This window comes from Cuculus canorus, chromosome 7 (genome assembly GCF_017976375.1).
Source record: "Cuculus canorus isolate bCucCan1 chromosome 7, bCucCan1.pri, whole genome shotgun sequence".
In the NCBI taxonomy this organism is placed as follows: domain Eukaryota; kingdom Metazoa; phylum Chordata; class Aves; order Cuculiformes; family Cuculidae; genus Cuculus; species Cuculus canorus.
In genome coordinates, this window is record NC_071407.1 from 1997429 (window position 1) to 2025069 (window position 27641).

The window sequence follows — 27641 nt, forward strand, 5'->3', positions numbered from 1 at the left end:
TTTCAGAACTGGACACAATGCTCCACATATTTACATATATCTACATGTGTGTGTATATATATATGTAATACGTACACCACTGTATATTTGTGTTAATACCCAACCATGGGTTCTCTCTGGTCACTTTCTCAGTTCAGTCCCTCGTTTGTGTTAAACACCTCCAGGGAAGGTGACTCAACCACCTGCCCAGGGAGGGGGTCCAGTCACCTTCCCTGGAGGTGTTTAAGGAACGGGTGGATGAAGTGCTGAGGGACATGGTTTAGGGAGTGTTAGGAATGGTTGGACTCGATGATCCAGTGGGTCCTTTCCAGCCTGGTGATTCTATGATTCTAATAGCTCATTTTATACCACTGCCAGGCATCCCTATTTTCTAAGCAGGTTATCTCCTGCAAGGATATCACAAGTCATTCATTACAAGATGCCACTATATTTCAATCAATAAACTTGTACCGCAAACCTATTAGCAAAAGAGCTTCCAGGGGCTAAAACCACACACATTTGTAAAAAGGATGATCTAAAAAACCAATCTAACCTTGTTCATTGACAGAGCCCAGTCCGGAAAAAACAGTCTCCTAACAAATCACTTTTGCTGAGATGGTACCACCTCCACGAAGGACCTTTTGGAGTTATTTGTTCCTGCTCTACAGCTGCAGCTCCTGCTTTTCACTCAGCCGCACCTTGATTATTTTCTTCACACGTAGCTGAGAAGCTAAGGGGGAAATCAAGAGAGAGAGAGGATTTGTGGTGGCACAGCCGTGCTCCCCGCAGCTGGCTATGTTATCCTGGCAGCAATTGGAGCTCCGTTTCTCCCTCCACTCCCTCCCACCCCGCTTAGAGCCTCCTTGAGGGCTGCCGAGGCCACCGCTTATTGTTCAGAAATTCAGAGCTGTTTTTCCTTAGTCCTTTGTACGGGCAGAACAACTGGGGAAAGGACAATCATACCCCAACACCCTGCAATGCAGAGAACATCCTGAATCCCTCGAGCTACGCACCAGTGAATAAATATATTTCCCAATACCCACAGCAAGGCCTGGCTTGGGAAAGCTGGAATTGTGCCTGCGCTCAAGCAAGCTGCTGGAGTGTCTGAATAAACCTTTCTCCCTGCTCCTGCACTCAGAGAGGTCTCCAGCATAATTACTGCTACCGTTGTATTTATGAGGTTGTTTTAACAATGTTACATTAAGTTACTTGAATATTTTTTTGGCAGAAAGGGAGATGAAGGTCACTCCTTGCTCGCTTCTCCTCACAGAACTTTGTTCTCTATTAGCATCTCTTAAACAGACACACTTCACTCTCAATTGCCTGAATTGTATGGATCTGAAGGGATTTTATTGACAGATAAAAGATGCTTATGACACCGATCTGTTGGAGCGAGCCCTGAGGAGGCCACAAAGATGACTGGAGGGCTGGAGCACCTCCAATACGAGGCCAGGCTGCGAGAGTTGGGGTTGTTCAGCCTGGAGAAGAGAAGGCTGCAAGGAGACTTCAGAGCAGCTTCCTAAAAGGGGCTCCAGGAAAGCTGGGGAGGGGGTCCGGATCAGGGAGGGCAGGGATAGGACAAGGGGGAATGGCTTTAAGCCGAAAGAGCGGAAATTGAGAGGAGATCTTAGGGAGAAATGTTTTGCTGTGAGGGTGGGGAGGCCCTGGCCCAGGGTGCCCAGAGCAGTGGTGGCTGCCCCATCCCTGGAGGGGTTCCAGGCCAGGTTGGATGGGGCTTGGAGCCCCTGATCCAGTGGGAGGTGTCCCTGCCCATGGCAGGGGGTGGGACTGGATGGGCTTTAGTTATAACAACCAATATATACACAATAACGTGTATTTCACATACACGAAGGAAAAAAAAACCATATTGCATTTCCAAGTTCATTTACTGCAACAACAGAAGCCAACAGTCAGCAGTGAGGGCAAATCACTCGTATTAGGAAAAGCTACAGTGTGCATTTAAGTTTAAGCCAGAAGAAAGCTACAGAAGCTCAGTATTCAGAGACGGGAATTCAGAGCGTTTCATAATACCCAACTCATCTCAACTTCATCACATGAAAATGGAATCCGGATTGCAAGTCTAGCCCTAGATTATCATCCAGCAGCCATGAGGTTTGGATTCATCTATGTATACAGTAACTGCTTTGAGACATTAAACTGCGAGGTCAGTATTTTAGTTCTTACAGCTGCAACCTAATTTCACTAAAATTACCTTAATTACCAGACCAAAATGTTATTTATATCATTCTTCATTTCAGAGGATGGGAACACTGAACCAGCTGTAACAAACTTCTCACATTTTCAAAGCTAAAGGTTCATTTTCACTTAAAAAAAACCCCACAATAAAACTCTTAACAGAGGCTTAAAAAGGTCTTTATAAAATAATCTTCATCACACTTACAATAGTAAGAAAATTATTCTGGTTGCTAGTTTCTAGTAAATATGAACTGTTTTAGGTAATCTCTATTAAAGATGGCTGTAACTACAGTTCACGCTTGACTTTTACAAGATGGACAGACAAATGTGTCAAGAAAAGCAGCTTATTGCCAGTTCTCAACAAGTCCTTTCTAACAGAGACGTGCTGCCTCCATGGGCAAAGCCTGTTTGACAGCCCGAGACAGAGCAGCTGAAAGAGAGAAATAAGGAGCAGCACGTCAAGAAACCTTCCTTGGCAATCACTTTATACTCGGCAACTGGACAATTCGACTGATTTCAGATCAAAATCGTGTCATTGCATCCATCTCTTGAATGGTGATTAACTCAACATTTATGTTTCCTTGCAGTGAGAGAAGGTAGAGTCAGAGCAAGTTCCGGACTGGCAGGAAAAGTATCTGATGCTCCTCCTGACACCCGTAACTCTAAAACACTCGATGTTCTTCCATGTGCTTGTCCCCAGGTCTGTTGGAGCAGCAGGTATGGCTGTGCAGAGAAAACAGAACATGGACAATGGGAAATAGGAAATAGAGTGTCTCTCCATTCCACACCAATAGAATTAAATTCTCCAGTCAACTCCAAGAGCACGCGACAAAATCTAAGACTCCCTACAGACGTTTTATATATAATATATAATATTTAATATATAAAATATATATTTTTAATCAATATTTTACCCGGCCTATATAAAGACATTTCTTCTCATGTGAACAAGATCGTGGTCTGGTAGTGCACAGCATCAAGTGCATGCCAGTGGGCCCTACCTGCCCTCCCATTTAGGCCTCTGGGATCCAAAGCCTAATCCCAAATGTTGTTCAGTCAAGCACGTGGTGAGAGAAGTTCTGAGCAGCTCCTGAAGTTCCACACAAACATCCTTCTGATGTTCTGAGCAATTCCATTCCAACCACACAGACATCCTTGGCTGTGCTTTGTTGCATGACATCTCACTGAACAATCCACCAACTGTGCGATTCTCAATGAAAAATCCCCAAAATAGGAAGGACATTGAACTGATTGAACAGGTTCAGAGGAGGCCATGGAGATGATCTGAGGGCTGGAACCCCTCTGCTATGAAGCCAGGCTGAGAGAGTTGGGGTTGTTCAGCCTGGAGAAGAGAAGGCTGCGGGGAGACCTTTGAGCAGCTTCCAGTATTGAAAGGGGCTCCAGGAAAGCTGGGGAGGGGCTTTTTCCAAGGGCCTGGAGTGATGGGACGAGGGGGAATGGCTTTAAATTGGACGGGGGAAGATCTAGATTAGACATTAGGAAGAAATTCTTCCTGATGAGGGCAGTGAGGCCCTGGCACAGGTTGCCCAGAGATGTCATGAAAGCCCCATCCCTGGAAGTGCTCCAGGCCAGGTTGGATGGGGCTTGGAGCCCCTGATCCAGTGGGAGGTGTCCCTGCCCATGGGAGGTGGTGGAATTGGATGGGCTTTGAGGTCCCCTCTATCCCAAACCATTCTACAATTCTATGATTGAGCATTTAATTTCTTTTCAAAAGGGAACCAACTTCCATTCAACCTTGTTACACTTGTTCTACTGGAAATCTTAAGCTACATAAGGATAACAAAACTCTGGGTTACAGAGAGGAATCATTCAGCAATTTATTGGTATCAATTATTAACATCATCTTCAGAGAGGAGTGACCTTTTCCTTGGCACATAGGTGCACAACTAGTCACCAATAGTACAATTTGAACATTACAACCCTGGAACACTGTTGGTATTCTTTAACTTACTGCACTGGAAATGCAATTTCATTGTAGCCAACATCACCAAGTTTTCCTACACTTAAACATTCACGGAGCAATTGAATTGGAGTGAAACATGATAAAGAGAGATCATATTTGTTGACGTATTTGTAGTGGCAAATATTATACACTATAACCTCTAACATCAGATACCTCTGGGGAACGGAGAGGGGAAGATTTAAGACTTCCTCTGCGTTTAAATACAGAAATTGTTTTGCCAACCCAAACAACTCTTCACTGCCTGCTTCACCATTTGAACTTCGGAGGAAGAAAGGGAAAGTAAAGACATCCAGGTTGCAGCTGGATTTAATCTCAGTACATAAATCCTACTAGAACAAACTTACAAATCCAGGTTTCTGTACATCAATGTTGTGGCTGCTCAGGATGGATATCCATAGTCCTGTATATCTCTTTGAGGAACAGCAAGGCGGTGTCTTCAGAACCCCTGGGAAGAATGAAAAAACAAGGCATTATTTCAGTACGGTCCACATTCCAATTTCCGTAAAAAACACTTCAGCCCATTCCAGCTCTCTAAACACTTGGCACAGCCTCTTGCTCTGGTACTTATCTTTCAGGAATGCAACCTTATCACTACCAACTTCCCACTAAAAAATACAGAAATTCTCAAATAACTGGAAGTTTAATACAATTCAAGTGCCATATTGCCAAGCTGTTGAATTTTTTCTCCTCTTTTCAAAATCAAAGCTGCAGGCTATCTGCATTCAAATTGAACACAGACATAATTTATTTTCTTACTCGCCTGTAAAGTGGTATTTAAACTCAAACAAACAATACCAAAATAAGAGTAACAATCACTAAAATACTACAAAATTAAACAGGCAAATTTTAACAGAGTTCCCAAGCTGCAGGTGGTGTTAGGAAAGGGCAGTTTCCCAGGATTTTTTAAAAAAATGACACAGGGAAGCAATAAAGGAGATATACACGTTCAGAACAGTGATCCTGCAAATATAAGAAACATCATTTATGGAGCTCCAGGACAGAGTCCATCTAAGGTACTACAGACTATTTTCCACAATTGAGCACAGAGACAGAATTGTGTCCAGTTCTGGAATCCCCAACAGAAAAATTATATGGATCTGTTAGAATAGGTGCAGAGGAGGCCACAGAGACGATCCGAGGGCTGGAGCACCTCTGCTCTGAGGCCAGGCTGAGAGAGTTGGGGTTGTTCAGCCTGGAGACAAGAAGGCTGCGGGCCGACCCTAGAGCAGCTTCCAGTACCTGAAGAGGCTCCAGGAAAGCTGGGGAGAGGCTTTTTCCAAGGGCCTGGAGTGGCAGGATGAGGGGGAATGGCTTTAAATTGGAAGGGGGAAGATTTAGATTAGACATGAGGAAGAAATTCTTCTTGATGAGGGCAGGGAGGCCCTGGCCCAGGCTGCCCAGAGCAGTGGGGGCTGCCCCATCCCTGAAGGGGTTCCAGGCCAGGTTGGATGGGGCTTGGAGCCCCTGATCCAGTGGGAGGTGTCCCTGCCCATGGCAGGGGGTGGGACTGGATGGGCTTTGAGGTCCCTTCCAACCGAAACCATTAAATAATTCCATGATTTCTTAGTGGTCTGTCTCCACTACTAAATGAGCGAGCAAACAAGCAAGCAGACGCGTCAACACAGAAACTTCATTCTCCCTAACACATGAATCCTTCCATTTAAGGCCTTCCCCGACAATCCCCTCTGAAAAACACCTAAACCAATCCCCCCAAATCCCTAATTCTCATATTTGGGTCAGTAATCACCGTGCTTATCTTCCTCACCGAGATGACAAAAAGCAGCTCTGCATAGCAGGTTTTTAAGAACCTGGCAATGATCGGCTGCCGCCTTGTGGAAAAGCACTCCTGATTCCTTCGCCCCTACCTTCAAAACGGCACTGCCACCACCGCATCACTGACAGCCCGGGGAGCTCTGCCTTCCTGATAATCCCTTCTCCAGCAGCTGCTGAGCTTTGACGATGTAGGTCTTTTCCAACCAAAACCATTCTGTGACACCAAACTCTGCTTCTTGTTCAATAAATTGTGTATGAGCAACCCCCAATGCACAAGTGGTAAATCATAACCATCCAAATTTACAGGAAGATCCACAGGGCCTTTTTCCTTCTTTTGTTTCTTTATCTTTGAAAACAGAGCATCGACATCAGGTGATTTCATTTCAACAGGAAGAGGTAATGAGGCTTTACTACACATTGTAGTCTAATACAGTTCCTTTTCACCAATAACTACAGTTGTCAAAATGCTCACAGAGCTCTCATTCTGAAAATGTTTGTAGCTGAAGGTGCGTGTTCTGGCTGTCAAAGTTCAGGAGAACAGTGTGCAGTGTCTTTACCACCAACAGGAGGATAGATTTGTTTACTCTGTGCTAATGCAGAACTGTATTTTGACATGAGATTAGCCAACAGTGACATCTAGGTGTGACACCTCAAGACTGAAACTCCTGGATAACTATGGATACTGTTTGGCTTAATCAGAATCACAGAATGGTTTGGGTTGGAAGGAACCTCAAAGCCCATCCAGTTGCTCATCCTGTCACTTCATGTCCTTGTAAAAAGCCCCTCCCCAGCTCTCCTGGAGCCCCTTTCAGCACTGGAAGCTGCTCTAAGATCTCCTTGCAGCCTTCTCTTCTCCAGGCTAAACAATCCCAGCTCTCTCAGCCTGGCCTCACAGCAGAGGGGCTCCAGACCTCGGATCATCTTTGTGGCCTCCTCTGGACCCTTTCCAACAGATCTATCTCCTTCTGAAGGTGGGGATTACAGAACTGGACATAGGACTCCAGGTGAGGTCTCACCAGAGCAGAGCAGAGAGCAAGAACCACCCTTAATCCTTGCATTACCTCAGTTAGGCAACAGCATTCCAAATTAGAGGCCATTTCAGAATTAAGCGAGGGTGACCTCATATCTAACTCAACAGTTGTCTTTTCCAAACACTTCAAAGACTACAAAGGCCCAGAACCCTCTGGGCACCTGAGTCACAGGCATACATTCAGACCCAACGCTGCTTTGGTGGCTGTAAAATCTGTTGGTCCTTTTGCAATGCTTAACTTCTCAAAGCAGCAGTAGCCTGAAAAATAGTCGTGTCTACAAAGCTGGTTATGTTTGTCAAACATCAGGGCCTAAGTTTTGACAAAGATCACCTGGGGTTTTAGCATAAAGCACTCAGGACAGGAAACCCAATTCCAGCTGTTATCATATTGGTCCCAGGAAGTAACAGACAACAAGAGTGAAATAAATGGCAGGCACATCCTCACCAATCTGTAAAGATACAGTTACAGCAGAGAAGTAGGATTTAAAGAATCACAAACACTTCCTCTTACCAGTAGCACAAATGACTCTGTAAAGCAAAAAGGTATTCATTGAAGCTTTCTATCGGTTTCTCTTGTAGAACATAATCAATGCGGCGTCCTCCATTAAGCATTCCAACCTTCACTAAGAAATCTTCATCTTTCGGAGGCTCTGGAATTTCAGTGATCTTTTCAGCTGCAATGAAAGAGTTTAAGATTAAAACCAGCGCCAAGCACAGCCTGCTGGACTAGGGTCAAGAAATATCAGTCAGCCTCAACTGACCAGAGTGCCGCTGCATAACTCAGGAAGGATACTGGAACTACAGGCTTATTGCTTTCAGAACAGGTTTTGTTTAAAGAATAGTTCACATGAAGCAGAAACTGAGCCATTTTTAAAACCCTACAGACAGATCCAGTCACTCCACAAGCAAATAACCTGTAATCACACGTTTTACATCCCCCTTGCATGGAGTCAACCCCTATCTTTGATTTAAACTAAGAGAAATGTCTTTATAAGTATAAACAAAGCCAGCATTACTAAACACGGACGGTTAATTCAAGTCTGCGCCTGGTATCATTAGAGGTAATATTTATATCTGACTTCAGTTTATTTTCCTCAGCAGCATTTTTTTCACTAGAGCACGTACTTGAATGTTTCTTAGTTCATACCAAAAACTCAGCAAACACTACCGAAGAAAGTAAATCTCACCAATACATATTGACTTCTACTGAGAAAACACAACTGACTTAGAAACCTGCCCTTCTAACACAAAGCTGACAGGTTATACAAACTCAAGCTTAAAATATCCTACAATAAAAGCTAACTCTTCCTTTCCTAAAAGACAAAAATGCACCAGTAGATTACATTTCACATTAATACTCCAAGAGCACAGAGGCTTCCATAATAGGATCAGGAAATCAATAGCAAGCAGTCAAGTAGCTCAAGTCTCTACTAATTTGAGATCAAATAAGTTAAAAGGAAACCAACAACGTGCGCACATACCTTCTACCACTTGCTTTTCTTCCTCCTCTTTAATTTGGTTAGCTACTTTCTCCAGTTCTGCTTGCAGCTGAGTTGAAGATGTATGAGCACGTGCAAATTCGTTCAGGGTCTGCCACGCACTCTTCAAAGAGCTGATAAACCCCTGTTTCAGGTCAGATCCCATGCGAGAAAGAGAGTCTCTCAACTCTAAAATAAATGATAAACAAACAGATCACAATAGCAGAAGTACGTAAATGATAAACTAAAACCAGAACAATTAAACCCTGTTCAAACACATCCCAATCGTTAGGAGAAATAGGCCTGCTGTGTCATGAATGTGTGTCGCCCTTCTCTATTCCATTTAAAAATATTAGGGGAGATATAGCAAATATCCTATTAATTTCTCACTTTGTAGTCAATGAATGAACACCTGCTGGCACAGGAAACAGTCCAACAACCTCCAAGTCCAGAAGAGTCCACAAAAATAGCTGCGCCAGCCAATCTCTCGCCACCACCGCCCCCCACAATCCCTCCCAGCACCCAACACTAAAGGAAAACTATAAAGAGATGAGTTTCAAACACCAGCACAGCAGAAGAGACCAGAGGAGCTGCCAACGTTTCTCGCAGCAGCAGTGTGTTTGCAGAAGCACTCCCAGACAGCTCTAGCTGTGTCACCAAGCTGCCACCCAGTACTGGGAATTTCCAAATGACAGAGAGCTCTTCCCAATAACCGGTTACAGCCCTGTGGGTCTCTCGGCTCAGGGCTCATGAGTATTTTCCACAAAACATTTAGCTACATTGAAGGAAAACCAGTAAAGAGCAACAGACCATATTTTCCTCCTTTCGTACACACATTGTTTAAGAGCTGCAACCTAAAACACTCCTTAAGAAACACTTGTCATCATCTAAGACAGTAGATTCACCCTGATGTACCATTCCAAAGTACGGATGCTGTGGAATTTCTCCATCCAAGGGCCTGAAGACAGGCTCTCAGAAGGGCTCTGTCAACTACTATTGTCAGTGTACAGCAAAACTGAGTTTCCTTATTAGGAATGCAAAACTGAAGGACAGCACCTTGATCGGATGTGCACCCATGAGCTGTAACACCCAGCCCCGGCACACCAACGGCTACAGAACCAGCTTTCTCCTCAGTGTTTCCAGTACTGAGCAGACACTGGTTAAACACTTCGTGGTGGGCATTAGGGACAAAGTAAAAGAAAGCAGTAAATTCAGTTTCTGTTTCACATCATCTTAGGATTTAAAGTGAACAAGTGATGTATAAAGATTTTAAAATGGAATTTTGTTAATTAGAAGCTCAAAGATGGAGGAATTGCAACTATTTCATCTGAATGCAGCTGGGAATGCCCAGCTTACTGGGCTGGGAGGAATTCCCTCTGATCGTTAGGAAGAACAGTCAGATAATCCAAGAACATCCATTAATTCCTTGAAATCTTACAATATTCTAAATGCAACAGATGAGTAAACGAAGAATAAGATCCACATATGAAATAAGTTTTCTTTTTACCCAGATGAAGTCTTTTTCTGCCTTTATGATGGGGAATAAGAACTGGTTTTAAATCCATGTCCTCGATGATCATTGGTTCTAACCTGTACGCCACTGGATCAAGCTGTTAAGAAACAACATGTTGACACTTATTTAGCTTAGAAGTTATCCTAATTATCACATTTCAGTGAAAAAAAAAAAAATCCTTATTTCTGATTAATAGAGAACTGTTCCATTTCAGTTCATGACCATGTAGTTTAATAGTAAGATCCAGCAGGTTTATCACCTAATTAGATCTTGTTCTGCTACAGAGATTCTAGGAAAGGAAATAAAAAAAGCAAAAGAACAGCAAAACATTCCTGTGCTCTGCTGATCTCTAGAAACAAGACAGGACAGAAGAGGACAAGTGCACTGCATGGACTGCAAAACCACTGAAGATCTCCAAATCTCACAGAATCTAAACTGGAAACTCAGAAAAGTCCTGTAAACAGCTCAAATATAAACACTTTGTAAATATCTATAAGAGTGGCTTGAAATTAATGAGAAAAAGTTCTTTAAGCTCTGAAAATGAACAGGGCAAATATCATCAAGCCAATCCATCGCTGGAATGCTGCACGTGAAGCCAGCTCTGCTTCGCTTCTAGTGACTTCTTGTCACTTTTAGGACAAGAGGAAATGGCCTCAAGTTGCACCAGGGAAGGTTTAGATTGGGTATCAGGAAATATTCTTCACCAAAAGTGTTCTGGGCCCTGGCAGAGGCTGCCCAGGGAGATGGTGGAGTTCCCATCCCTGGAGGGGTTTAAAACACAGGTAGATGAAGTGCTCAGTAATATGGTTTAGTAGTGGAAGGAATATAGTTATATTCCCATATACCAAATTATTCTATGATTTCCACAGTAAAGACCACAAATGTTTGGAATATATAATTCAGTTGGGGCATTGTTTTAAAAAGAGTGTTTTGGGAAACGTACACCAAGGATCAGGAGGTGTAATGTCCAGAGCTTCAAACTGCATATTCTGCATCCCCATCACCTGCATCAATTCAAACCAAATCTCAAAAGCACTGCTTACTCACTGGGTGATAGATGTTGAAGAATCCCTTGCAGGTAGGGAGTCTGTAGTTTTCATCAATCTTCTCCACGCCTCTCACAGTGAGGAACACACCAATAGGAGAACCAAGAGCAAAGAAAATATCTGGCTCAAAGTCCAACGCACCGTAAACCACAGAAACCTACCAGACAGAAATCAGACCTGTTATCACTCAAGAACTGCCCGCTAGTTAACATGACGCTTAGAAAAACAAGTTGGGTATTAAATCAACCACGTGCTCACTGTACTTCCGGAAGCTTCAGCTGCCTTGCTCTCTTCCACACTAATACTGTGGTACCAGCACATTTTATAATGTCAGAACACTTTTCTTATTAAAAAAATCAAAAGTACAACAAATTGAAAAGATCTTTTTCAAAGAGGAAGGCTTCCAGGTCTTTTTTTTGAAGTCTGTAACAGCATAAGTGGATCACTTTAGGCTACCATGTTAACTGTAAGGCCACAGAACCACTTAATATTATGTCATTCACACAGTTCTGCTTCTGGAACAGAACTGACTTCACAGCTCATTCTCTGTGAAAAAGAAACCGAAATGGAGTAGCATCCTCCGTATAACAAGTGTTGTGGTTCGAGTTAAAGTAAGATCAGTTTCTGACTTCAACTCAGTCTAGTTTGAGTAACTTCATTTTCTGGCAGTGAACTGCATGTGTTTCGGGCAGGGTTTCCCTCCAGCAGGGATCACACGGGGCACTGGAATGCAGAAAGGCCACTGCTCACACTTATTCCTACAGAAACCCAGGCCATCCTCGAGCTGGTGGAGCCGTAAGGGAAAGAGGCAGAAAAGGTCGCACCTGCAGAGAGAGGCAGACAGGAGGGGTGACCCCAACCAGACCACGGAGGAGTCCATCCTCTATACGTTACCCTTAGGATAAAACTGAGGGATCACAAGGGTCTTGCTCTCTTCTTTGGTGGCCGATGTCCACCGAGGACCTCGTCTGCCTGTTTGCCCCTGACCCCGGATCCGTGTGTTCCTGAACCCATTCCCTGAGCCCAGCTCCCTCCCGGCCTCGGACCCTTTCCCTCGTGTCTGCTCTGCAGCATCTGTGGGTATGCCGTCATTGAGGGGTGGGTATATTCCATATATTTGTATATATTTTATTACTTCCTTATTATTTTCAGTATTATTAAAGCTGTAGTTCTAGTTTCCAGCATGCAAGTCTTTTCCTCTCATTTCCCTTTCCCTGAGAGTGAGGGAGAAGGGAATTGGGAGCCCAACTGCTTGGATTTAGCTGCTGAAATTGGCTGGGCCGGGGCTAAACTGTGACAACAAGTTTTGATTACCACTAATCTAACGCACTCTCCCACCAAAAGATAAAGCTCTACCTAAACACAATGTTTGCACAACGAACAAGGGAAGTGGCACAAAGTCACCAACATCAAAAAAAACCAAACCCAAGCAAAAAGTGTTGTACCGAATGATTCATTTAAATCTATGTAGTCTCACCTGGCCGGTTCCAACCTCAAAATACTCATAGTCGATGTTCACAGAAGAAACGGATGCACCCACTGGAAGCTTCCTCTTCGAGCGCAGCTGACCAGACTCGGAAGGGGAGACAGAATTTAATGTGTCTTTTGCTTTCTGGGCATCTTCTTGAGTTTGGAGGGTGGCAGCCAGCACCGCTTTCTTTTCTGCTAACGCCTTCTTCTGTTCCTTTTGAGACACGTTTCAAAACCACGAAAAAAGGGTTATTTCACATTTCCTTTATTTAATTCCTTTCCTAATTTAATTTATCGATAATGATAATGAGTGTGTTAAAGAAAAGTTACTCCACAGCAAGAAAGTTGGTTACATTTGCCAAACATTTTATTTCATTCCTGAAAAGCACGCTTACCTGCTTGGCTGCTCTGTCTTTCACAAAATTCGCTATTTTCTTTCTTGGTCCAAGAGGGATCCCCATTTCCTTAAGGTCATCGACTGTACACATCAGCTACAAAAAATCACACACATTAAAGCATAGTTTATAAGTTCTCTAGAAACACAGAATCATGGAATGGTTTGGTTTGGAAGAGACCTCAAAGCCCATCCAGTCCCACCCCTGCCATGGGCAGGGACACCTCCCACTGGATCAGGGGCTCCAAGCCCCATCCAACCTGGCCTGGAACCCCTCCAGGGATGGGGCAGCCACCACTGCTCTGGGCACCCTGGGCCAGGGCCTCCCCACCCTCATCAAGAAGAATTTTTTCCTAATGTCCAATCTAAATCTTCCAGTTTAAAGCCATTCCCCCTCATCCCATCACTCCAGACCCTCGTAATATGTCCCTCCCCAGTTTTCCTGGAGCCCCTTTCAATATTGGAAGCTGCTCTAAGGTCTCCCCGCAGCCTTCTCTTCTCCAGGCTCAACAACCCCAACTCCCTCAGCCTGGCCTCACAGCAGAGGGGCTCCAGCCCTTGGACCATTTCCTAAGTCATAGGAATTAGAGAAGACATTTTATAAAGCTATAGAAAATACAAAGGAATTGCAAAGAAATTATACAAACTGCCCCAAAAATAACCAGGGGGAAAAAAAACCATGAAAAGAATTCACATAACATTTAGTCTCCATGTCAGACATTCATTTTCTTACCCTTTTGGAATGCTGTCATGCCTCATGGTACATTAAATGCATGAAGAAAAGAAAACAACCCTCTATCAAACAGTGAAGACCCAAACATAAGCCTCCACACCCTGGGCAATCCCCAAAAGTCAAGCAAATGCTGCTCTACCAGAGACTCCATGTCGATTCGCTCTTTCTCAAACGTGCTCGCGTACTCTGACAAACTAAGCATTTCCAAAGTCTTCTGCAAAGTAGGAACATCATCATCCACTTCAGCCTCACAAAGGTCATCGCCAGAAGTAGTAATCGAGGAGCCTAGAGAACTGGTATCTTCAGTCATCTTAACAAAACAGCACAGACAATCTCATCAAACAGTGAAAAGCCAATACGAGTTTAATTACTTTAATTATTATGTAAGCTTTGTAAATTTATGCTCATTTTTAGTGAAGCAGGACACAGATTTTTCACTAACAACATCAGAACTATCGAAACTTACAGAGAGAGACAAAAGGTTTCTTGAAGGAAAAGGTTTCTTAGAAGGAAAACATTTCTTTCTAAGCAGCAAATAACTGTTCACCTTTCCTAGCTTGAACACAAATTGCTTCCCTCTAATGCATCTCCCTCACAGTTCAAGTACTGGTAAGACCAAGTTGTGTGTTCACAAGGGTGACGTTCGTCATCAAACCTCGCTACTGGCCTAGTAGCAAACTAGAGAGTTGCAATCAGTTTATTCTGGGAATGGATGGCATTTACTGAATGACACACTTCCACTGAGTGTTAAAAAGTACTATCAGAACCCACGACTGTAACAACTCCTGGAAACGTAAGGAAAACTTGCTGATAACCTCAGATCCCTTCTCCTGGAAAGACCGGTACAAAAATTACCTGTTTGTCATGAGCAGCCACATCCTTCACAGTCCCGTTAACACCAGAGAATGGACCACCATTCACTGAAGAAGCCAAGTCCTTCTGGTTGGACAGTATGTCAAACAGAATTAAGGAACCTGAAAATCGGAATTAAAATTTCCTTGGGAGAAATGTCAGATTTTCTCTAAACCATAACCAAGATTTATATGCAATAGTATCAGCAACATATACAATATAGACAGCTGAATTAAAAGTAAAATACCCATATATTGGGAAGAAATTGTTCACTATGAGAGTGGTGGGACACTGGCCCAGGTTGCCCAGAGCAGTGGTGGTTGCCCCATCCCTGGAGGTGTTCCAGGCCAGGTTGGATGGGGCTTGGAGCCCCTGAGCCAGTGGGAGGTGTCCCTGCCCATGGCAGGGGGTGGGACTGGATGGGCTTTGAGGTCCCTTCCAACCCAAACCATTCCATGAATCTATATTAATTTGAACATGATCCTTCTCAGCAAAAAGCAAACATTTTTCTTCTTCCCTGTACACGTGAAATAGCTTCACATAGTTGCCATGATTAAATGACCTTTTCTTCATCAACTTGGACTGCTTGCCTAGCTGGAGGCAAAGTGCTAGCCTAAACCAGTACCTCATTTGTCATTGTAACACTGGTTCTATACTCCAAAATATTATCTTAATTTTATGAAGTGGGGGTTCTGAAATGCAGAACCACAGAAAACACCCCCCACTGGCTCAGGGACTCCAAGCCCCATCCAACCTGGCCTGGAACCCCTCCAGGGATGGGGCAGCCACCACTGCTCTGTTCCAGGGCCTCCCCACCCTCACAGCAAAACATTTCTTCCTAAGATCTCATCTTGATGTCCTCTCTTTCAGCTGAAAACCTTTTCCTTCACCCTACCCCTGCACTCCCTGATCAAGACCCCCTCCCCAGCCTTCCTGAAGCCCCTTTCAATACTGGAAGTTCCCGACCTAACAATACACTACATAACCTGCCAACTTTTAATGACAAATCAGACACAAATTTCCTTCATGAAGGAAACTGAAGGCAAAGGTGAGGGAAATGCACACATCCACACAGCACTAATGCTCTCTCAAGGCTTTGTACGCTTCACTGTTGAGAGGGGTTTGACTTTTAGTCAGCTGTATTCTGAAGGACAGCCATGTCCTAACAGCTAATTTTAGCCTTATGCTTAACGAAGGCTCTGTTTCCCTCAGTGCGGAATGCAGGTTTTGTCCCAAACCTTCGCTCATTACCCAAGCTGTGCCCAGCCACAGAGACTCCTCCTTTGAAGTCTGGGTTGCGACTCATGAAAAGGGCGTACAAACGATTCATTTCCATCCCCACTTTATCCACGATCGTCTGGCAGTAGGTGGGGCTGTTGTAAAACAGGACGTCAAGGAGCGTTTCGTTGGTGAAGTGGCGCAGGCGCCCAATGCTTGGCAAAGTGATTTTTTTGATGTTCCTAGGAACAGAGAACCATGAGAAGCATGAATGTCTTTACAGATAAGAACTTTGTTAACTTTTGAAATGACAGGTAGCAGAGCGGCAGGGGAAACACTACAGACTTGGTGTCTAGAGGCATTAAAAACCATACAGCCTTCTGGCCTCGTTGCACACTCATATGCCAGTGCTATCTGCTGACTGTTCGTTCATATTTGAGAAAGGTACAGCTGCCCTTTTTTGTCTCCATGCTGAAAGGATGCCTGAAGTAATTTCTTCCCTGTCCCAACACTGTTGTCATACAGTAACAGGGAAGTTTTATGAGCAGAAGCGGAAGAGAAAGAACTCGCATGCAAAAATTGAAGGTGAAATTGAAGTTAACAGGCAACATCATAATCTCTTTTTGGAGAACGAGCATCACCATCTGCCTGCATGGAGTAAAGACAGCTGCAACGGGATGGACAAAGAACTGAGACTGCCACAGCTAGTTAACACTGCCTGAGTTGAGTAACAGAACAAGGACCTTCATTCCTCGTGATAATGCAGTGTTCAAATGAGAATAAAAGACACAGACTTTAGGAAAGCAATCACTTGACTGAACCAGAGCACACCAGCCTGCGCTCAAAGTGGTAGCGGTTGCTGCCCTCCCAGTTTCTACTTCCCCATCTTTGACCAAGAGAAAACAGCTCAAAATGTCAAGCGTCAGCAAAGGGACAGGCACCAGGAAATGAGCTTAAAATAGATTTTAAAACGCTCTAACACTCCTACCAAATATAGATATTATAGCGGGAACTATAGGTATAGATATTACAGAGGTGTCCCTGCCCACAGCAGAGGGGTTAGAACTGGATGATCTTTAAGGTCCCTTCCAACACAAATCATTCCACGATACCATGATTATGCTTTGATTCAAAAAACAAAATAAAACCTCAGCTCAAATGCCTGATCATAACCCAAGTACTACTCTAGGACTGGAGAGAGGGCTCAGTGCTTTAGGGATAGAGTCAACGAGACCGCAGGAAGGTGCAGGAGAGCACACTCCACTCTACGCTGGACACTCCTGCTGCTGGACAATACACCTCCATGCTCACCATTTCATACTTACCTTCACTATCTCTACACACTCATCATTCTGCATCAAAGCATGAGCCACTTCCATGGAAATGCAGGACTGAAAAGCGCTTGTGTATGCACATATGTATCCTGTCAATCAGTGTCATGAAGGCAAACAAAATACTCCTCATGCTTTTCCAGCTTTCCCAACACTCCTCATCAAACCGTTAGTTAAAATAAGAGATTCTCTTTTGTAACCCAGTCACACAATTACTCATCAAGCCTCAAGAGTACAGTAGCTTCTCTTTTTATCCACTCTATGACAACTGTTCAGATGCAGCTTGTACAAAGTCCACAGCATTAAACCATATCCTCACCTGTCCACACCTGTTGCATCCCCATGCAGAGAACTGTGCCAGTGGACTGGAAGGAATTCCACCCTGCTCACCTTCCGTTCTTCTAGAGATTTCCTAAAGTGAGTCTGCAAAAGCTTCAGGGAAACAGTCCGAAAATCATCAACTGCAGAGAAAAAGAGTTGTAGCGATTGAGGCACAGCCTCTGTTCAGGGTCAAAACCGAAATCCCTTTATTATGCAAAAGCAAAGCTTTATATACCCTTAACTGCCTCGATAGCAGCTACCCCAGTGATTTTCCACTTCTAAAGGTTCCACAGTTACAGCGATCAAGCATAACTCTACTTGCTACAGATGTGTCTTTATCTCCGTGTTTTCTCCTCCCGCTTAACTATCTCATGGTGTCTTGTTTACTGTCCCACGGTTTTCTGCTAGCGAGCATAAGGACATCGGCTGTATTGTCCTGTACTCGCCAGCGCCGCATATGCACAAGGACATCAGCCGTTACTGTCTTGCGCACACGCGGCAGTGGAATCTTCTGCCCCCACAAAGAGTAATGAAAATCTGACAGTAACACCCAGTTACAAATAGTCTTTTTTTATCCCCCCTCTCCGATTTCTGATTGAGTCAAAATACAAACAAAATAAACTGCAATGTGGAAAAGTCTTTGAAAGTATTGCTCCTCTAACTATAAGAAAATATACTGCTTTTAAAAGTGGATTATCTACCAAGCTTCTATTTAGCTCAGGATGAATGTATTTTCACTCCACAACCAGACACCGCCTCTGAATTTATTCAGCTGTGCTGGAGTGTTCTTAAAAAAAAAAACAAAAAAGCAAACAGAAAACCACCCCACACAAAGCACACACTCCACCACAAAACACACCCCCGTGTACCCCAAAAGCCAAACCGCTCTGCAAACCTAATGCTGTGGACTAATAAGAACAGCTAAAGCTGTAAATCCGACAAAACACAGATTCTGCTTTTGGAAAATAGCCAGAAAAAGTCCTACCAGAAAGTGATCTTCAGATTACAGACTTTTATTTAGAGACATGCTTATGTGAATAAAAGATAAAGACCTACACCTAAACAGTTAAGAATGCGACTGCTCATTAAAGAAGCAAACACTTACCACATTCAACAATGCTTCTAAATCTCAAGTCGCACACAGGGCCGATGCCATGGACCATAAATACCAGATGGTCAATTTGGGACATTTCTCCTGTAGAAAAAGGAAATAAAAGATTCAGGTACCACTGTGTACCACAGCAGTGAAGTCTAGGATCGAGCAACCTTAAGACATTTTTATAAAGCCTTTTACATAACAAGGTTCAGGGTGTAATGTAGCCACAGGACTCTTGATTAAAAAAACCAAACCGGATCACCTCTTTCGAGCAGCTCAGGCTAAGGAACTTTAATCTCCAGACTCCAGGCATAAACAGCACTTACTGTTCCACCCACTACTGTGGACAGAACCAAACTGACCCCTGGAGTTGCAGACCCATGAATCCAGGTATCACAGAATGCCAAGTTATTATTATTATTATAAGTAATCACATACCATCAGGAATTTCATCATGATCATCATCAATTCCACGTTTCACCACTCTCGGTCTGGCCTGACCGTCCTGAGTGGTGCCCCATTCATCTGGAGTGGTGGAAGGCTGAAACTGAACGATGACCTGAAAAAAACACACCATCCATTTATCAACACAAAAACCCTTTTAATTCATAGAATCACAGAATGGTTTGGTTTGGAAGAGATCTCAAAGCCCATCCAGTCCCACCCCCTGCGACGGGCAAGGACACCTCCCACTGGCTCAGGGGCTCCAAGCCCCATCCAACCTGGCCCGGAACCCCTCCAGGGATGGGGCAGTCACCACTGCTCTGGGCAACCTGGGCCAGAGCCTCCCCACCCTCATGGGGAAGAATTTCTTCCTAATGTCCAATCTAAATCTTCCCCCTTCCAGTTTAAAGCTGGATTCCCCTTCATTCTATCACTCCAGGCCCCCGAAAAAGCCCCTCCTTGGATTTCCTGGAGCCCCTTTCAGTACTGGAAGGACACTCTAAGGTCTCCTTGCAGCCTTCACTTCTCCAGGCTGAACAACCCCAACTCTCTCAGACTGTCTTGTTAGCCTGAGAGCATTGCATGATTCAACACACCTATAGTTTGATTGTTTTACTTTGCATCTTCCTTAATTAGCACATACGCAAAAAAACCCACAGGAAACTCTCAGGCTATTCTTTGTGGTAGCGTCAGCTTCACCAACACCAGATTCCAAACGAACCCAGAAAGTTCTCATTAATTTGAAGCACAGCCAGGTGACAAACAGAAGTAACCACAGTTGAGGAAACCGGCCTGCTTGGTGGTTCTGAGCAATTTTAACTCCAAGCAAACATTGCTGAAGCTCCTCTATCCTAAGCCCTGGTGCCCAGTCTTCCATAGTGGATTACTGTTCTTGTGAGAAGACTGAATACTGCCCCTATTTACAATTATTCTATCATGGGGTGGGGGAAGCAGTGCTTTTCAGGGAAGGACAACAGCTCTCAAAGTAGCCCACAGACCTTGGAAAGTGAGGAATTCAGTAACATGGCTGTTTACAGGACTTACACCAACTCGGTACAGTCCGAACTCAGGACACCAAGCAGTTTATGCATTCCCTCTCTAGGTTTTTACTGGACAGAACTCCTTAACCAGCATTATCAAGTGCTTAAAGTAGGAGCAATCATGATCCTTTCTGGCTCTTGAGTTGTTTCATTTATTTATTTATTAATTACTGTGACTGTGATAAGTGAACAGTTAACAGCACCAGTCAATAAGGCTGAAGTCTGTGTTTTCATCACAACAGACTGCTAAGCTTTAACTTTTAAAGCTTTTCTTTTTTTTTTTTGCTACACTTTCTCATGGCCTAAACGCAGTGGAAGAGTCCTCATGGCTTAGATACAAAACCTAAGTGCTTTAAAGTTATATTAATGCTCTTCTCCACGTGAAAGCTCTTAGTTTAAGTTCCCTTCCATTTGGTACAAACTGTCTGAGGTTAAACCAATTCCAATTGCCTCCCGTTTGCTGCTGTTATGCTCAGTCACAACATTTACTATATAAATCCTTATTCTTCTTGGGTTTCAGCAAGCATTCTCTTCTAATCTCTTTTAATCATTGAAGCAAGCAGGAGTTGCATGACAGCACATCAAAGCAAGCAGGCGCTCAGTGTTCTATAAATCTTATGATCTTTAATGCACACATACTCAAAACAACCAAGCAGAACATTTCAAGCAGGACTAAGACCACATTCAATTTATATTTCCCTAGTGAATTCTGCAAGAACCAATCACCAAAATCTGTTACCTTGGGATTATGCATGACAATTGTCTCCCCATTTGGGAATTCAAGTCGCCGATGCCATTGATTTGTCGTTACAGCCCTTTTATATTCTGCCTGAAACAGTAAACAAGTTACACAAAATCAGTCTGCCTTCTCAGACAAGCGATTTATTGGCCTTTGGCATCCTCTGTAACATTAAGGTTATATTTTACATAACTTTATTTACACAAAAGTGTCACATGAAGACCTACAGAAGTTGATTTTAAGTCACAGTGGTGCAGGATCTATGCATGAGCAACGTGGCCTTCTGGCCACTCCCCTTTCCAGGATTTGCCGACTTTGCTTACTTGCAGGGAGTGCAAGCTGAAAATCATTTTAATGAACCACAAAAGAAATATTTCTGAGGTCATAAACAGAACTACAAAGTTCTTGGTGACATTAATACAAAAGTTAATACTAACCTCCAGCTTATCACTGAAATCCTCGGTGTAAGGAACAAATCGGCTGTCCTTGTCTCCCTTATAAAACCAGATGCATCGTCTCACTTCGGAAGGCTCCTCATCCCAGTACACAGCTTTCCTCACTCTGTCGTACAGGTACACATCATAGCGTCCCCCATCAGTACTCAGCACCACGCTCTCGGGATCAGGCTGGACTAGGACACAGAAGTCACACTCCGTTACAACACAGTCACATACAATCTTTCCTCTTTCACTCCAGCCCAAATCACTTCTGTGATGAATATTAAGCCATTAAGACAGATCCTATGGAAGAGAAGCTTCAGAATGTCACTGTGTTGCTCCAAAAATGCTTCTATAAGCGCTGCACACAACAAAAAAGCGCTCTGAAAAGCTCCCAGATACAGATACTCTGGTTACCTCTGAGTAAGATACAACTTACCGGAGTTGTAGACTTCCTCTAGCTTTGCAGAATCCAGAGTGCTGAAGGGCATCCATATGTGCTTGTCCTCCACCTCCTTACAGTAGAACCAGTGGGGCTGAACTGGTTCATATTGGTTCTGCAGCAAAGCAGGAGGCGCCGGGACCAGGGGACCTGCTGGCCTGGGAGCACGGAGCTGTGACGGAGGCTGTGGAAACTGAAAATACACACGGGCTCATCAGCTCCATCTCACAAAGCAACGCATAGACCAGCCCTGTGAGAACTACAGAGAACGCTCTGAGCCATTATTTCTAACATTTTTTCCCAAGAACTTTATCTTTCCACCCAAAAATATTATAGACAAGTTGGGCACTTAATATTTTTGAAATGTTACGCATTTTTTAATTGAGAAAGGATGTGAATTTCATTCCCACAAATAAACTCCAATTGCCTAGGACCTTAATTATGTAAAACCATCAAGATTTAAAATATTTTCCCAAATTTTCAGCATTCAGGCTTAGCTCATCTCTTCCAGCCACCACATTTGACAGAAAAACAAAACAACCGTCCTCTCCTTCTTCATTTAGAGATAATTATGGTTTTGCACAAAGATTGACTTTTTTAAGCAGTGGCCCCTTCAGTAACCGCCCTCCTGCAAAGGGATCAGGAGAGGCAGATTTAAAACTCATAGCCTCAGTGATACAAGAAAAGTAACTGATTTTGGAAGGGACTGTAGCCTACAAAAAGCTGATTTCAGTCAAATCAGCTCACTTAGCACAACTAAAAGCAAGTGATGTCAGCAGTAACTGTCACAGTGGATACACTTAAGAGAAAAATAAACCTCCAGGCTTGGGGAAGAGCGGCTGGAAAGCTGCCTGGAGGAGAAGGCCCTGGGGGTGATGGTCAGCAGAGGCTGAACATGAGCCAGCAGTGGCCCAGGTGGCCAAGAAGGCCAAGAGCATCTGGGCTTGGATCAGCCATGGTGTGGCCAGCAGGAGCAGGGAAGGGATCATCCCCCTGGACTCAGTGTTGGTGAGGTTGCACCTCGAATCCTGAGTTCAGTTTTGGGCCCCTCATTCCAAGAAGAACATTGAGGGGCTGGAGCGTGCCCAGAGAAGGGAAATGGAGCCGGGAAAAGGTTTGGAGCACAAGCCTTGTGATGAGTGGCTGAGGGAGCTGGGGTTGTTTAGCCTGTAGTAAAAGAAGCTGAGGGGAGACCTCATCGCTCTCTACAACTGCCTGAGAGGAGGTTGTAGCGAGGTGGGGTTTGGTCTCTCCTCCCTGGTAGCCAGGGACAGGATAAAGAGGAGAAAGAGACTTCTTCAAAGAGGAAAGAGATTTCATTGTTACGTTCTGGTGCCAGAAGTTCAGGAATGATTCACCTACCTGTGTCAATGGTCCTGGAGGCGTCTGATACATCTGGGCGGGGGGTACAGAGGACGGTGGTGGTGCCTGGCTCTGCTGCAGCTGCGGCGGAGTGAGGTACGGGTTAGCTTTGCTGCTCAGGGTGGTGTGCCGGTAAGGGTTGTACCCCTGCTGCGCTGTTCCCTGGGCAAGAGTAGCCACGTTTGCAGGCGGGGGACAGCTCTGCTGCGGCATCTGATAAGCCGAAACTGCCCCCTGTGAAGTAGGTGGTGCGCTGAACGAGGATTGCGACTTGGGGACATGTGGGCCAAAGCTGTTTTGCCCGTCCTGGGACCCAGACGCAAGCGGGAGCGAAACTGGAGGCCTGGTGAAGGCAGGTGCTCCAACGGGCGGTGCAGCGGTTGTCAAGGGCTGCTGCCCGATGCTTCCAAATGGATCGCTGCCACTGGGGACCTGAGAGAAATAGTTGAAAGTCTGTGGTGGAGCGGGGCTCGCAGATGTCTGACCCAGGAAGCTGTCCTCTTCACCAACGTCTGCAGAATCATCTGTGAAAATAAGATCACCAGAGATATTAGGAGAGGTTCAAACCCGTCAGCCTATGTAGTAAAAATGTTCCGTAACACTATCAGTTATTACGAAACCCCCACAAAAGCAAAAGGATTACAAAGCTTATGCATCCTTTACGATTAAACACACCATAAAATGAAACAGAAGATACCATGTCTTCAAGACTATTTAAAATGGACCAGAAAAATCACTCAGTGTCTGCAAATAAAGCGACAAAAGTTAAAAATCCGAAATAAAAGACCAAAGTATGACTGAAGTCCCTTCCAAGCCAACCTGATAAAGTTCCCTGCAGGAGCATTAGAGTCCCTTCCAGTTTCCTTGACACCAATGAAATACAAGAGCAGCCTTGGTTCAATTCCTTTCACCATGAAAACAGTTACCAAGCAGAGGACTTTAAGCTTTAGTTTTCAGAATTCCAAGGTCAAATTCAAAAGCGGAGCTTAAAGACATACCCAAACAGGCAAATCCCACTGGTTAACCAACCTGTTCTCACCTGCTTCTTCAGCAGAGCCCTCACAAGGTTTCTCATTTGACTTAGAGCGATGAGTTATGGCCACCTTGCAGGTTCTTTGACGAGCAGGACTGACTCCAGCTCTCTCTAAAAATACCGCTCCAGACTGGGACAAGAGCTAAAATGCTGGTACAGAAGAATAAGTCCCCATGCATAAAGCAAGTCCTGGTCAATCAGAGTTTTCTGCTTTGCAGCAATCCAGTAACAAGTGGGAAAAAGGTGGTTTGACATCACCACAGTTCTCGCAGTGAGCTCAGTGAAACACGGGCTGGGCTGAGTGTTGTTGCCTGCTGAGGGAACAGCACCTTGCGGGCAGCCAGTGCAATTTGCAGAAGTCCTAAGAGTGTTGTCTTCTGCTCAGGCAATCGAATGATCCCCAGGCTGTGGGGAAGAAACCACAGAGCCACCATTGCTCCTCCACTACTCAGACCCCAGCCAGAGAGACAGACCCAGCATCTCTGCAGCTACACACAGCCAACGGCCAACATCTTTATCCACAGCCAACATGACTGTGATACAGAGCATCAAGGGAGCACAGGGGAATCCACAGACAATCCTCCCTGGGAAGCTGCTGTTCTAATTAATTAATCATAAAAGCAGCAGCAGCCATGACTAAAAAGGACTATTTTAACCACCTTTTATTCAGTAATCTTTCCAGATCGTGTCAATTCAAGACATCACCTGCATTCATCAATCGCCTACTTTAACCTATAGCATTTTATGCCACTTTGATGAATAAAACCCAAAATCTATGTTTGTGAACCATCATGTGGAGAATACATAAACCATTCAAGCAATGACCATGACGTAGCCAGGCCTATGTGTTATTTCCAAGCTACAAACAGAACAACCATTTATAATAAATACAAGGCCTCGGCCTCTAAACAATAAAATTCCCCTTCCTTCAACATTTCATCAACATTGTGGAATAGACAGAAGCACAACGCATAGCGCACGGCGAGTTCTCGGCTTTCCAGAGTACCTGGCAAGCCATTCCCTCTCATCCTATCACTCCAGGACATTGGAAAAAGACCTCCAGGTTTCCTGGAGCCCCTTTCAGTACTGGAAGCTGCTCTAAGGTCTCCCGCAGGGGAGTTGTTCAGGCTGAACAACCCCAACTCTCTCGGCCTGTCCTCATATGGGAGATGCTCCAGCCCTCAGATCATCTCCATGGCCTCCTCTGAACCCATAACAGTTCCAAGTACTTCTCATGTTGGAGATTCCAGAACTGGACGCAGGGCTCCAGGTGGGGTCTCACCAGAGCAGAGCAGAGAGGCAGAATCCCCTCCCTCGCCCTGCTGGCCACGCTGCTTTGGATGCAGCCCAGGACGCAGTTGTTTTCTGGGCTGTGAGTACACATTGCTGGCTCATGTCGAGCTTCTCCTCCCCAACAGGGCTGCATCCTTTTCCATAGGGCTGCTCCCAGTCACACCATCCCCCTTTCTGTACTGAAACCACAGATTGCCCCAACCCAGGTGTAGGACCTTGCCCTTGTTCAATCTCATGAGGTTCACACAGGCCCACTTCTCCAGACTGCCCAGGTTCCTCTGGATGACATCCCGTCCTTCTGGTGCAACAACTGCTCCTCTCAGCCTGGTGTCAATCACAGACTTGCTGAGGGTGCACTCACTGTCTATATCATCAATAAAAGTATTAAACAGCACTGGTCCCGGTACAGATCAGTAATTTTACAAATATTACACATGAACACAAGCCCAGACTAGCTGGTAAACAAGCAATTCATACACATTCACAAGTTTCCTGCGAGCATGCAGCTCTAACACACAAGGGCTGCTTTCTTCCCACACACAACACAGCCTGTCTTCAACAGCGCCTGTGTGACAGCCTCCTGCGGATTCCTCCCAGGACAATGTGGAACCTTGCCATTCCCAGATTGTCACTAGACAGCCACAAGTGCCGTTGGCCCGTTTCCTCATTAAGAACACTGCCTTCTGAATAAATGTATCAGTTATTTTATCCACATCTGTGCTCGAGAGCCTACCTGCAATCGTCAAACAGCAAAGCACAAAGCACCAACTAATCACTCTTGGAGACAGGACAAATTTATCGCTGCATTCAGCTTCCTCCTCCTTGTCAGATGGCAACACACCCCTGCAATCAACCCTGATCACATTTTACACAACTTAAAATTCAAACCCAAAGGCTTGTTCTTTCCTGGTTTGAACTATGATTCAAAACTCAAACTGCTCTACACAGCCAGATCCCTGCAACACCTGGCTGGGCAACCAGTGACTGCAATGGAACACAGAGCCATGGAATGCGTTGGGCTGGAAGGGACCTTAAAGCCCATCCAGTTCCAACCCCCCGCCACGGGCAGGGACACCTCCCACTGGATCAGGGGCTCCAAGCCCCATCCAACCTGACCTGGAACCCTCCAGGGATGGGGCAGCCCCCACTGCTCTGGGCAACCTGGGCCAGGGCCTCCCCACCCTCATCAGGAAACATTTCTCATTGATCTCATCTCAATCTCCCCCCTTTCAGCTTAAAACTATTTCCTCTCATCCTCTCCCTGCACTCCCTGAACAAAAGCCCCTCCCCAGCTTTCCTGGAGCCCTTTTCAGCACTGGAAGCTGCTCCAAGGTCTCCCTGGAGCCTTCTCTTCTCCAGGCTGAACAATCCCAACTCTCTCAGCCTGTCCTCAGAGCAGAGATGCTCCAGCCCTCAGATCATCTCTGTGGCACCCATTCCAATAGATCCATCTCCTTCTGATGTTGGGGATTCCACAACTGGACACAAGGCTCCAGGTGGGGGTCTCACCAGAGCAGAGCAGAGGGGCGGAATCCCTTCCCTCTCCCCGCTGGTGCCGCTGCTCTGCATGCAGCCCAGGACACAGTCAGTCGCCTTTCTGTGACAGTCAATGAATCATAGAACAAATGAATCGCTTAGCTGGAAAAGACCTTTGAGATCAAAGAGTCCAACTGCGCCTGTCCACTACTAAACCATACCCCTAAGCGCTTAATCTACCCGTCTTTTAAACCCCTCCAGGCATGGGGACTCCACCGCCTCCCTGGGCAGCCTCTGTCAGCGCCCAGAACCTTTTCAGAGAAGGAATTGTTCCCACTATCCGGTCTAAGCGGCCCCTGGCACAGCTTGAGGCCGTTCCCTGCCGCCCCCGGCCTGTCCCTCGCCCGCCTCCTCGCCAGGTCCCCTCAGGATCCGGGGCCGCCGGGTGCCCCCCAGGCCCCGCCGGTGACTCAGGAACCTGCCGCCCCCCGCCCCGTACCGGCTGCCAGCAGAGCGGGGCCCGGCGACGCCGCCGGCGCTTGGCTCACGGGGATGAAGGGCACCGTGAAGCTGAACTCGGTGGCGGAGGAGGAGAAGAGCAGGTTGGTGCTGGAGCCGGCTGCCCCCGGCTTCGCCGCCGCCATGGCCGCACCCCCGGCCACGTCCCTGCTCGCCGCGCCGCTTCCGCCCGCTTCCAATATGGCGTCCGCGGCGCCTCTCCGCCCGTGCGGGACGTAAAGAACGCGGTGTGCCCGACCCTTTCCGCCCGCACCGCTCTGCCCGCTTCTAAGATGGCGAACCCTGCCCCATGCGAGTGACGTACAGAAGATGGCGGGCCAAGGCCTTTCCGCCCTCACATAAGATGGCGACTTGACGGCCTCACCGCCTATAGGTCAGTAGGAGAAGATGGCGGACCAACGTTTCCTGCCCTCAGCTAAGATGGCGGCGTGCCCCGCCCGCC

At 45.5% G+C, this 27641-nt stretch overlaps 1 protein-coding gene across 1 annotated transcript; it reads right to left on the reverse strand.

The window, feature by feature from the left end:
* Nucleotides 1-3080: 3080 nt before the first annotated feature.
* Nucleotides 3081-27381, reverse strand: SEC23IP (SEC23 interacting protein). The gene is made up of 18 exons (XM_054071099.1): nt 27180-27381; nt 22879-23402; nt 21514-21709; nt 21075-21268; nt 20638-20727; nt 18853-18973; nt 18424-18513; nt 17317-17458; nt 15700-15908; nt 14452-14570; nt 13736-13906; nt 12865-12960; nt 12477-12683; nt 11001-11156; nt 9948-10050; nt 8444-8629; nt 7474-7636; nt 3081-4604 (listed from the first exon to the last, which is right to left on the reverse strand). Exons 1-18 carry the CDS (start codon nt 27322-27324, stop codon nt 4523-4525), a joined length of 2994 nt encoding a protein of 997 aa, XP_053927074.1. The 5' UTR covers nt 27325-27381; the 3' UTR covers nt 3081-4522.
* Between the last annotated feature and the right edge of the window lie 260 nt (nt 27382-27641).

Coding starts and splice junctions, on each gene's coding strand:
- SEC23IP (XM_054071099.1), bottom strand. CDS start 27,324: ATGGCGGCGGCGAAGCCGGGGGCAGCCGGCTCCAGCACCAACCTGCTC. Junction 17,459..18,423: donor TAGAAGCATTGTTGAATGTG/GTAAGTGTTTGC, acceptor TTTTCTCTGCAG/TTGATGATTTTCGGACTGTT. Junction 7,637..8,443: donor AGAAAAGCAAGTGGTAGAAG/GTATGTGCGCAC, acceptor CTTTCATTGCAG/CTGAAAAGATCACTGAAATT.